Here is a 12,447-nt window from a genome sequence, read left to right on the forward strand (position 1 = left end):
GAGGGGCAGGTGGGGCTTGTCAACCTGGGAAGCCCATCTAGGAGAAGGAAAACTCTGACCCTAAATCTCCTTGTGGGATATCTTCGGGAGAATAAAAGGCTAAAGAGTAAACCCTTCCAGCAATTCCTGCAGCCAAGCTGCTGCCAGACATATTGCTCTGCCTTCCTTTGGACCACATCAGTGAGGCTGGGGAGGGGGGGGTCTTGTCATCTGGGCAGCCCAAGACCTCCATACACATTGCATAGGCTTGTGCCCCGGGGGGGTCACTTTGGTGCTGCTAACGCAGTGGTTCGACTTCGCCCCGGAGGCGTGCTCCATTGTCTCTCGACAGAAGTCAACAATGACTGTATTAACATCTCTTGCTAAGAATCACTCTCTAAACACTTTTCTCTGTTCCTCTAGCCCAGGCATGGCCAAACTTGGCCTTCCAGCTGTTTTGGGACTACAATTCCCATCATCCCTGACCACTGGTCCTGTTAGCTAGGGATGATGGGAGTTGTAGTCCCAAAATAGCTGGAGGGCCAAGTTTGGCCATGCCTGCTCCAGCCCACTTTACTGAAAAGGCTCTGGAACAGAGCCTCATACCGAAATCAGATCCTTGGCCCAGCTGGTTCAGTGGCCTGAGACCTTCTGCATGCAAGGCAGAATCTCTACTGCTGAGCTATGGCCCTTCTGTCTGACATACGCTGTGTACGTTTCCTCTGCAGTGACCTGCCCTGTGCTGCCCTTAGAAACAAGTGTGTTAGAAAACCTATATGTAAACACACCACACATTTTTTAAAAAAATTAAAAAACTGAGAAGCCTAGCCATGTTACTTAAGTTGTTTAGAAGGCTTTCATGAACAGAAATCCAGTAGTGATGTATGGAAGTGAGAGCTGGACCATAAAGAAGGCTGATTGCCCAAGAATTGATGCTTTTGAATTATGGTGCTGGAGGAGACTCTTGAGAGTCCCATGGACTGCAAGAAGATCAAACCTCTCCATTCTGAAGGAAATCAGCCCTGAGTGCTCACTGGAAGGACAGATCCTGAAGCTGAGGCTCCAATACTTTGGCCACCTCATGAGAAGAGAAGACTCCCTGGAAAAGACCCTGATGTTGGGCAAGATTGAGGGCACAAGGAGAAGGGGACAACAGAGGACCAGATGGTTGGACGGTGTTCTTGAAGCTACCAACATGAGTTTAACCAAACTGCGGGAGGTGCCTGGCGTGCTCTGGTCCATTGGGTCATGAAGAGTCGGACACAACTAAATGACTAAACAACAACATGAACAGAAATTATTCACCTGGTGCAGAAAAGGCCACAAAAATAGTACCATGTGAGCATCCCTGAGAAGACTATTCCATAACGATGGTGCCACTACCAAAAAGACATGCATCATTGTTTCTGTTCTGCTGCAGTTCATCTTCCACCCAAAACTACATTTTTCATCTTACTGCAGCAAAATTACATAATCGCCTAATTACCGTACATAACATAGTGTGAGTAAATTCTGTAAATGGCATTATTCCATTCATATCAGGATGAAGGAAACACAATGAAAATGGGGAAAGAAACATAATCACTTACATACGATTTGCAGACGGAAAGCAACGGTGCCGGCAAATGCTGATCTACTGATCACATTTGCTGGATTGATTTCTGTTCTGGACACAGGACCAATAAGTGGACATTGTCAATATCCACTCGTTTCTATTTTGGCTGGAATCTTTTGACAACCCTATTTGCTACTAGCTATGATAACGGAGTTCTGCCTCCACTCTGATTGCCAGCTGATGGAAATCACAAGTAGGTGAAGCTCTGTCCTGTCCATGGAATTCCCATTGGCGACTAGTTGGCCATTGTGAGAAGAGGATGCTAGACTAGATAGGTCTTTGGCCTGATCCAGCAGGGCTTATGAACCTCACTTGGCAGAGAGAACTGGAGCAAGTCTTCCAAAGAGGATCTTAATATCCGGATAGAAAAGAAGGCAATCGGCTATGGAAAATCGGATATGGAAACATCGTGAGAGGCAGGACTGAGATTTGGAGACGCTTTGACGTTCAGACTGTGGGAAGCCATAAAATCAGAATTATAATTCTGATTTTATTTTTTTTTAATTTAGTTTTTTTTATTGGATTATGATTTGATATGTTAATTGGATGTTTTTTATTGGAAAATTAATAAACGCTCTAACAGAAAAGAAGGCAACCAGGCCCTGAGCTGTTTAGGTCTTTTTAGAGATTAAAGCCAGCACTTTAAATTGGCCTTCAAGTGGGAGCTGGTGAAGCTGACAAACAGAGGCTTCATATGATCAAACCACCCGGCCTTAGTGAAAAATCTTGTAGCTCTTTTCCCCCCAAAACCGTAGAATGTTTAAAGACACGATGAGTCAGGTTGCACTTATTATACCAAAGCTGACATGCAGAGGAAGCCATGTTAGTCTGTTACAAGGCGTCATTCTGAGAGATTGTCAAGAAAAGGGAAACATACGCCTAACGCAAGTCAAAGGTTCAATAAGAACGCAGTGCAAGTAGAAGACGTGATGAATACTGAAACCGCAAGATGATAACAACCATGTAGACTGGGCTCACCCTTTAAATAACTAAGTAGACCAGGCATGCCCCTGAGTTTCATCCCTGCCACTATCTAGGTTTTTCTATTTTTTTCTTTAAACTTTTTGATTTTTATTATTTAGTCTATTTCTATAAGATAATATTTCTAGCTGATTACTTCTCGTTTCAGGGATTTTCACAGTACAGTGGTACCTCAGGTTAAGTACTTAATTCGTTCCAGAGGTCCGTACTTAACCTGAAACTGTTCTTAACCTGAAGCACCACTTTAGCTAATGGGGCCTCCTGCTGCTGCAGCGTCGCCTCCACACGATTTCTGTTCTCATCCTGAAGCAAAGTTCTTAACCCGAGGTACTATTTCTGGGTTAGCGGAGTCTGTAACCTGAAGTGTCTGTAACCTGAAGTGTATGTAACCAGAGGTACCACTGTATTTCATTTGTTTTGTGCACTATCTAGAGGTCCTGCTAAGGAGCCAGAAGAGCCAATCGGCCAGGTAATTTTATAAAAGAAAGCTGGAAAGGTGCAGCAGCCACATGGCAAAGTTCAATCCCGCTCCAGCCATTTGGCTCAGTCAGTAGAGCATGAGACTCTTAATCTCAGAGTCGTGGGTTTGAGCCCCATGTGGAGTGAAAGATTCCTGTGATGTCTTTGCTCCCACGAAGCACAGTCAGGAAGATGAGCCATACTGAATGAGACATCAGGCCCGTCGCTATTCCTTCTGATATATAACGATTGCAGAGATTCGTCAGCTTTCGCACGCTCGCAGCAACGGCAATCTCAATCCCTCCTTCGCATGCTGCTTTCCTGTGAAGCAAATGCACGGAGGATAGGAAATGAGACGGATAATGAACCCTTATTAGACTGTGAATGGCCCAGCTGAAACTCTATGGAACGTTTTGATAACGTGCATTACAGACACCTTATTTGAGGACTCACTTTGGAATGGAAATGGCGGCTCCATTCATCCCGATGTCAGCTAGAATGCCATTAGGACTGGCTGACGCATTGCATCAATACTCACATTTGTACATGAATACCTGATGATTCTTCCTTGTGCTGTCAGAAGCACTTTGGAATCATAGCCATAGCACAGCCGTGAAGATGATGCATCCTTTATTCTATCGCTGCCGTTCTTGACCCCTGCGTGGCATAGCCTTGTTTTACCTCCACAGTCAGCCAATTGCTAAGAATTACAAGTGGGAAGAGCCCTGTTGCACTCAGAATCTTCTTACCTTATCCCAATATTGAATAGTCTTCTAGGTGCGTAAGGGCATTGCATGTTTCTTAAATTGTTTTGATGCTTTTCTTTTGGTATATAAAGCACAGCAAAAGTTCTGAAACAATGGCTGCAGTTTCCTCTTCCAAGGCTTAAACTGGGTTTATCATAATTTTGTCTCCCTGGGGAACCTTGGGAACTGTAGTTTTAATATGATGCCTCCAAACTGGCATGGGTTGTGGTTTTTTTCAACAACAACAACAACAACATTTACCTCCCTGGCCAGAGTCAGGCTCAGGGCGTCTAACACCAAATATGAATTACAATAAAATATAATAGGAAAACAACAACAACAACAACAACAACAACCAGTTAATTAAAATATAGCTTAAAATACAGCTTAAAATACAGCCTCATTTTAGTAGTAGCCCATAAATCAAGACCATAAAGGGAGGAAACATCAGATATTCACCCGAGCCAGCTATCCATGCAGGTCCTCCAAGGGGCAGAAAGAAAGCCAAGGGAAAATTTATATACCAAATCCCATATAAGGGGTAGGAGTGAGTCTAAGCCGAAGGCCAGCACCATCTTGCAGGCCCTGCAGAAAGATGTCAAATCCTGCAGGGCCGTAGTCTCTTGTGACTAAAGCAACATATCAATAGTAGTACATTAATGGTGGATTTATACTGGATCATCTGCACATCATTCCACGTTATTAGTTGTTCTGTGATGCTTCCCCAGCATTATTGCATTATTGTCATATGGACAGGTGCTCTTGTGTGCAGCAAAGGTGTGGTACAACAACATCGCAGGATTTCAGCAGGAAGCTACAGGACATGAAGCAATTGGAAATGAAGCAATATGTCCGCAATATGTCCTGCACATGAAAAACATGTAAGCAGAGTTATAGAAGACATCAATCACTACCCAGAATTTAGAATGTTGGGGGGGTGACTAAATATTGAATAACAAAATGAGAATAACAAAAATTTGCCTGCAACTTTTCTGCCTCAATTTCATTTCAGTCATTTGTTATTCTTTACTTTTCCTCAGAGATGTGCTAACAACCTGTACTTATTCCCTCTAGGTTGCTATCAAACACTGCAATCATGTATTTACCCGTCGTTAACCAGATACATTCTTCCGTGAAGTTTGTGCTGTAAGTTTTTTACTGGATTATTCTAATATTTTGGGGTTTTGACCATTTTTCTTGGGTTGCCCATGAAGGAAAGAGGGAGGCGGAATTATTTAAAACTGAATTCGTCCATGCCAAGAGCTGAATCAGTTCTAGTTTGTTGGAGGAAATCTCCACCAGATTTCCACACTGAATTTTGCACTGAAACATCTGCAAGTAAAAAAGAAACCAATGATCTTCAACGTTTTGATGTCTTTGAATGTTTACTGCATTACATCCGGGTTTCCCCTGACGTTTTGCCAATTTGGCAAAATATCCTTCCCCACCACCACCACACGCACCATTTTTACAGCTGAAAACCAGGACATGTCTGGAATTTTCCTGATGCATGGCAAGCCTTCCCAAGAGTGCTGGGGAGGGGTGATGCTTCTCTACGTGTGACTGAGATTGAGTGGAGAGAAAACACCTGAAGAGGGCTGCAAATCCATACTGTATATACATAAGAATGCATGATCCTTAAGGTCAGATTTGTTGGCATGTATCCAAGGAAACAGGGGCAATTGGCAGGCCCCCAGCTGGCTCCAGCCCACCGACCAGTGTGCCAGGTGAACTCTGGTCCCTGGTGCAGCATAAATCTGTGGCTCCAGGCTTTAGAAAACTGAGCACGCTATTCAGAAGAGCAAATGCTGCACAAACAGAAGTGGCACGAGAGGCTGTGTGAGCATATTTACAAGCAGGTTTATTCAGCATTGTTGTTGTTGTTTAGTTGTGTCCGACTCTTCGTGACCCCATGGACCAGAGCACACCAGGCATTCCTGTCTTCCACTGCCTCCCGCAGTTTGGTCAAACTCATGCTGGAAGCTTCGAGAACACTATCCAACCATCTCGTCCTCTGTCGTCCCCTTCTCCTTGCACCCTCCATCTTTCCCAACATCAGGGTCTTTTCCAGGGAGTCTTCTCTTCTCATGAGGTGGCCAAAGTCTTGGAGCCTCAGCTTCAGGATCTATCCTTCCAGTGTGCACTCAGAGCTGATTTCCATAAGAATGGAGAGGTTTGATCTTCTTGCAGTCCATGGGACTCTCAAGAGTCTCCTCCAGCACCATAATTCAAAATTATTCAGCGTAGATCAGGACAAAAGGAAACATGTCTGCTCTCCTTTGTGTCCAAAGCAAACAGCTAAAGCAAAAGCTACACACAAATGGAAGTTCCCAGCAAGCTGTGCTGGAGTGTAAACAGACATGTGACACACAACAATCATGCCTGTTCCTTAAGGTGGAACGGAACATCCCAACAAGATTCAGGGGTCCTTTGGGGTGGTGCCTCCACCCATATGTCAATGGCTGGACCATAGCAACACCGCTCCTGCTCCCCTTGCTGCAATAGCAATGGGAGGGCAGCAGTGATTGATCTGAGTTTACTTATGTGCTCCTTTTCCCCCATGAGCTGTTTCCAAAACAGCTCGCAGTAAATATTCAACGTCGTCAAAACATTGAAGATAATTTGTTTCTTTCTTATTTGCAGATGCATCAGTATTTGACTTTATTAGATTTATTTTGCTCTTAGAACTGAAAGGCGGATTAGAAATCTTCCAGACCAAGGAAAGTTTGATGCCTTGTATGCCAACAAGGCATCAAAGGGGCGCGTTTTAATTTTCTTTTTTGAAATGTATTTTTTCTTTAAATCTCAGTGACGTCCAAGACAACATAAACATACACAAGATTGAAAGAAATTCTTTCCTGGGGCTCAGTTCTGAACGTGTTGATATGTAAGTACTCTCGGGTCAATAGGATTTATTTTATTTTTGTCCATGTGTTCATGTTAACCTAGCTCCAACTTTAAACAAGGGTTTTGATGCTCATGTAAACAAACTAATATTGGGTTGGATCCTTCACTCCTGCTAGTGAGTGGTGTTGAGGGTTGGGGAGGTGACCTTTTATGATTCCCCCCTCCCTCTTTAGCCTCCAGCACTTATTTTATTGCATTGCATTGCATTGCATTTATTTCCCACCTTCCCCCCCCCTTCAATCCCCACAACAACCCTGGGAGGTCGGTTAAGCTGAGAGGCAGTGACTGGCCCAAGGTCACCCAATGAGCTTTATGGCTAAGTGGGGATTTGAACCCTGGTCTCCCAGGTCCTAGTTTGGCACTCTAACCACTATAGCACAGTGGCTCCTGTTCTAGACAGTCATGGGATCTTCCAGAGCAATGTAGGAATTGGTGCTGGGAGCCGTGAGGGTGGGAAAATCTGTCTCTGACCAAAGGATCTGTCTACTGGATCAAAAGCTTTCAATTCCATGGAAGGTGAAGTCTGAATCCTACCCAATACTGTGTAGTAATTAAAAACACTGCTTTAGCAGAGCCTGGCCCTGGGAAGTGATTACAATGGTACCTTGGGTTACAGACGCTTCAGGTTACAGACTCCACTAACCAAGAAATAGTACCTCAGGTTAAGAACTTTGCTTCAGGGTGAGAACAGAAATCATGCTCCGGCGGCACGGCAGCAGCGGGAGGCCCCATTAGCTAAAGTGATGCTTCAGGTTAAGAACAGTTTCAGGTTAAGAACGGACCTCCAGAACGAATTAAGTTCTTAACCTGAGGTACCACTGTACTGTCCTAGATAAAAAGGGACTGGTTGATGCATATTCCATATAAAAATCACTGCACTCTTCATCAACACACTTCCAGCTCTTTTCCTGTTGCATTTTCAGTATTTCTGTCATGGATCCTTTAACTGAGGTTCCCATATTGCAAGGGGTTGCAGCTCTACAATTCCATGATTCTGTGCTTCCGCTGCGTTGCTCCTTCTCCCCAAGCCCATGCAGTTTATCCTGGGTTTTTATCTTTGTTTTTTCATTTTTGGAAAATGGAAGAACTACCCTGGAGTTGCATCCACAACAACTTTCCAGCCGATTAGGTTTCACGGACATGAAAACAGGCCTTCTCCACGCCAGACAAACTGGATTTCTTCTTTTCTTTTCCACTCACCAACTTCTCCTTCTCTCTCTCGAATCGCAACGTGCAGCAAATTTAAAAAGTAATGATGCCCAGGGTAGTCTCTCTTTTTACACTTGCCAAGGCAGCCCCACATCATTCAAGCGGTGCTCTAGAGGACAGCAGGACGACTTCATCTTTCCTGCTGGCTGCAGACATTCCATTACTCAGACAAGCAATGGGCAGAGAGGCTGATAATTTGCTACGCTTGTGCATAATGTTAATATATTGTCACAGGCGACTTCGCAGTCCGGTGCCACGCTGAGGCCTTAAGAAGCCTTCTCATCACGCAGGAACAATGATGTTTCCTAATGAACCATCCCTGATTTCTCCTCCCCCTCCCTCTTTTTTTCGCTTTCTTTTGGTGGGGTGAGCATATCTAAATGTCCCCTTGAAGCGGATGCCTGCATTCCATTGTTGCTATCACCAAGTCAGTGGTTACCATTTGTTTGTGCCTTTGTAGAAGTTTCCATGCGGGTCATTCGTGGACGGCCATTTTGTCCAAGGATGTGCAGAATTGCTGTGCAGTATAGATCCCTCCCCAGCCCCCTCAGCCTGCCAGATCAGATGTGAGCCATAAGTAACCTGAGTGGCTGACTGGCAGTTCTTCAAGGCGGTATCCCAATCACAATCCTGTATGAAAAAAATGAAGAGGCAAGCCAGGGTCAGGGAGATATTGCAGAGGCATATACAATTACAAGTTAAAGCTATGGTTTTCCCAGTAGTGATGTATGGAAGTGAGAGCTGCACCGTAAAGAAGGCTGGTCGCCGAAGAATTGATGCTTTTGAATTATGGTGCTGGAGGAGACTCTTGAGAGTCCCATGGACTGCAAGAAGATCAAACCTATCCATTCTTAAGGAAATCAGCCCTGAGTGCTCACTGGAAGAACAGATCCTTAAGCTGAGACTCCAATACTTTGGCCACATCATGAGAAGAGAAGACTCCCTGGAAAAGACCCTGATGTTGGGAAAGATTGAGGGCACAAGGAGAAGGAGACGACAGAGGACGAGATGGTTGGACAGTGTTCTCAAAGCTACGAACATGAGTTTGACCAAATTGTGGGAGGCAGTGGAAGACAGGAGTGCCTGGCGTGCTCTGGTCCATGGGGTCACAAAGAGTCGGACACGACTAAACGACTAAATGACTAAACGACTAAACAACAAATACAGTTACGAATGGGGTGGAGAAAAAGAATAAAAAGAACCTAGAGCAGGGACAGGGGGCCTGTGGCCTTCCATGTCCTGCTTGACCCAACTCCCATCATTCCCTGACCATTGGTCCATGCTGGCTGGTGCTGATGGAGGGCCACAGGGCAACCAAACCTGACCTAGTTAGACAGTGGCTTTCAGTTTCATGGAGCTTCCCCCTGTTCGGTGCGTAGTGTGAAGTTTTTTTTTTGGGGGGGGGAGATGCAAAGGTACAATGTGCAGCCTGCTTGCTAAGAAGTATAAGGCCCCGAGACTGAAAACGGATTGGATATTATATACGGATTATATTGGGGGGGTATTATAAGAAGAAAACAACCATAACGGGCTGAAAAAATACTCAGCAGTAGATGTTATAACGGGAGATTGTGTAAGGTAATGAAAACAAATTAGTAGAGTAAGAAAATGCAGTTGAAAGGATAATAGATAGGAAACCATGGAAAGAGTGGAAGGGAAGTATAATTTAAGATATAGAGGATTTAAATAATCTTGGAAGAATTTAGATACATTATTATTACTATCATATGTTTTTGTTTTATACCTATGCTATCTTTTTCTATTATTTTATGTATGGCTGTAACATAGTATGTGCTGACAACGAGACAAAACAGAAAAGCAAATGTGTGTGTGTGTGAGAGAGAGAGAGAGAGAGAGATCGAGTCCTGGTCGATAAGGCTATATGTTTACTCTGAGAACCTTGGGTGCTTAGGATGTGTAAAAAAAACCTTTAAGCATTCAACATGCTTCACATGCATAGCACTATTGTCATCCTTGCAACAAGGTAAATCACTATTTTTATCCCCCATGTTGCAGATGGGGATATCAAGGCAGAGAGAAAGTGACCTGCCCAAGGCCACCTAGTGAGGACATAGTAGGGTTGAGTTGCGATTCTAGCCAAGGGCATCCAACTTATAGCTCTCTTTGGCCACTAGATCAGCCCAGCAATCTTAGAAGTAGCTGTGGTGAGTGCAATGGACCATTGGGTGGAATTCAATGTTGTGGTATTACAGATGTTCTGTCTGCGCAAACATATTGGCTTTTCCTCCTCCTGTGAGCTGTTCTGGGGGGTTTCTGGAACACCCCCAAGCCAGTTTGAAGGGGAAGGGGTGAAAGCCCCATTGCACAAGCAGAAACCCTTGAGCAAGGCTTCCAGTGAGAGGCTTCATTTGGGCAACTCTTGCCTGGTATAAGCAATTTTAAATAAAATAATGTTACGTATTAAGATTATTTGTCTGGGAAGAATGGTCTAAACAAGGAAGTTTTGCAGGCATTATAAACAAAGCAATGAACACACCTACGTAAAATTACTAATTAATGGCTAATGGAAACTACTTCAATATTAGTCTTCATTATTATCATCATCAGTGCTCTGACCTTGTTTGGAAAGTTTTGTCAGGAGCTTCCTGGCTGACGAATGACTCCCTGTCTGACTCTCCCCTCAAGGGCTGCAGACTAGGCCTCAGGGGGTCCACATCTTGATTTGTTCTCTCTCCTGCTCACCCTGTTGGTTTCACACAAGCACTCATGTCAGGGAGCCTAGCTGTGAAGCCATTTCTCTCTGGCTTGTCTTGTCACCTCCAGAGGCATCACGGGAGGTTTCCTCGTAAGCCATGATCGCCTCTGACATGCATCAAAGACGTGACACTACCAGGCACGTGCCTTTCACAGTCAAAAGGGTAATCTCTCCAACCATGACTGTAATTGATTTCCATGTCAACCTTCGCACACCCTCTTGGACCTTAGATAAGCGTATCGCTCGAATGGGCAGCTTTCGCTCTGGATTAGAGGCCAAGCATGGAGGCTTTCTGACAGTTTAATTAAATGATTCATTGTCAGCCCATCACTCAAGCCTGCCACTTTGGGTTAAGAGTGGATGAGTCTTGCCGAGTCACAATAGGAGCAGGGGAGGAGGCAAATTATGGGGTGGAAGTGATAAATACAACTGACTGCAGAAGATTGTTTGGGATGAAGCGAGGAGCCGGAGAGAGGGAAAGGCAGGTTAGCTATCGTCGTTCCCTGGGAGAAAAATTCCTCTGCAAGCTTGTTGAGATTCCCTAGTATTACTGTTATTTCGTCATTTTGGAAAGCGCTTTGAGTTTCCAAAGAAACTCGCAATTGCATAAGGCACCAAATGCTCTCCTGCTTCATCCCTCAGTCTGGTTTGCACAACGTGGCAAGCCAAACTATGACTTTGTAAGACTGCAGGAACATGCCTGTTACCAGATTGAAGCTTGCAACTGCTTTGCTTCTCCCTGGCTCTCTTTCCTGCCATGTCAGGCTGTGTCATCCAAACTGGGAAGCACCAGGGTCAAGCACCCTCCGCATTAACCGTGAGCTGTAGCCAAGGTTTGCTATTGCTATTTGTGCAATGTAGGGATGGAGAATTTGATTCAGTTCAGGTTTAATTCACACTTTCCTAAATAATCTGCAAACCAAAACATAGCAATCTTTCAAAATTTGCATTTTTCCTTAATTCGGCAGTTCAGTGTAGTTCTCTTGGTGAGTAATGTGTGCAAAAGTGCATGCACTAGGGCGAAATGTTCAATTTTTTTTGTTTGAGAGATTGTGTTTTTGCTATAACGAAAGCGTCCAGAAAATGCACTGGAAAGCGTGGGATAAGTTTTGCTTGGCGCAATATTGTCTGAACTCCCTGCAAGCCAATCAGGATGAATGTTCAATTAGCAGGCCATCTGGAAACAACCTTAAGTAGTAATTCTGCTCTATAAATGTAAAGGGAACGAAGTTACTTGTCAGCTTGACAAATGCATTATTTTGGGATGAAGAACCCAATTAGAAAATTAGAATATTTGCAAATGAAGTGATGCATAGCAGGATTGTGCCCTTTAAATGAGGAAATGGAAATTTGAAGAACTGTTACATTGCAAAAAAATGGGACGCTTCTTTTCATGTCGTTCAGGCCGCCCCAGGTCCAAATCCCCAATTAGCTATGAAGTTCATTTTGTAATATTGGATAAGTCACTCTCTTTCGACCTAACCTACCACAGAGCACTGCCATGAGGGTAAAATGGGGAGAGGGATACGCCTTGTATGCCGCCTGGAATTCCTGGGTGGAAAAGTGGTATATAAATGAAGCAAATAACTTTCCTCCTTCTGTTATCTTTTTGCTAACATTTTGATTGACACCCTCCTTTTCCTGCAGAATGTGTGGCACATGTTAGATGCAAATCACTGAATTCTTATCACTGCTCCAGAGACAGTCAGATTGACTTTCTGTGGGAGTGTCACAGTTTAAAGGCTATTGTTGTTTTATGAAAAAATGTTCTTTACCACAAATTCCTTTTTAAAGGGGGGGAGTTTGTTTTAAGGAGTATTTCAGTAGAATGCTGC

The 12,447-nt window shown here is 44.1% G+C and overlaps 1 protein-coding gene across 2 annotated transcripts in view; it reads left to right on the forward strand.

Annotated features, from left to right (window-relative positions):
- The window catches only part of FSHR (follicle stimulating hormone receptor), a gene marked incomplete at its 5' end in the record, with an annotated part of 92,536 nt that overhangs the window by 64,608 nt on the left and 15,481 nt on the right, over positions 1–12,447 (forward strand). For both annotated transcript variants that reach the window (XM_082217530.1, XM_082217531.1), the window contains 2 exons: positions 4,855–4,926; positions 6,590–6,667. In XM_082217530.1, the coding sequence (XP_082073656.1) occupies positions 4,855–4,926; positions 6,590–6,667 (150 nt within the window). The remainder of the gene's footprint in view (positions 1–4,854; positions 4,927–6,589; positions 6,668–12,447) is intronic.

This window comes from Podarcis vaucheri, assembly GCF_965113315.1.
Source record: "Podarcis vaucheri genome assembly, chromosome: 3".
Taxonomy (NCBI): Eukaryota; Metazoa; Chordata; class Lepidosauria; order Squamata; family Lacertidae; genus Podarcis; species Podarcis vaucheri.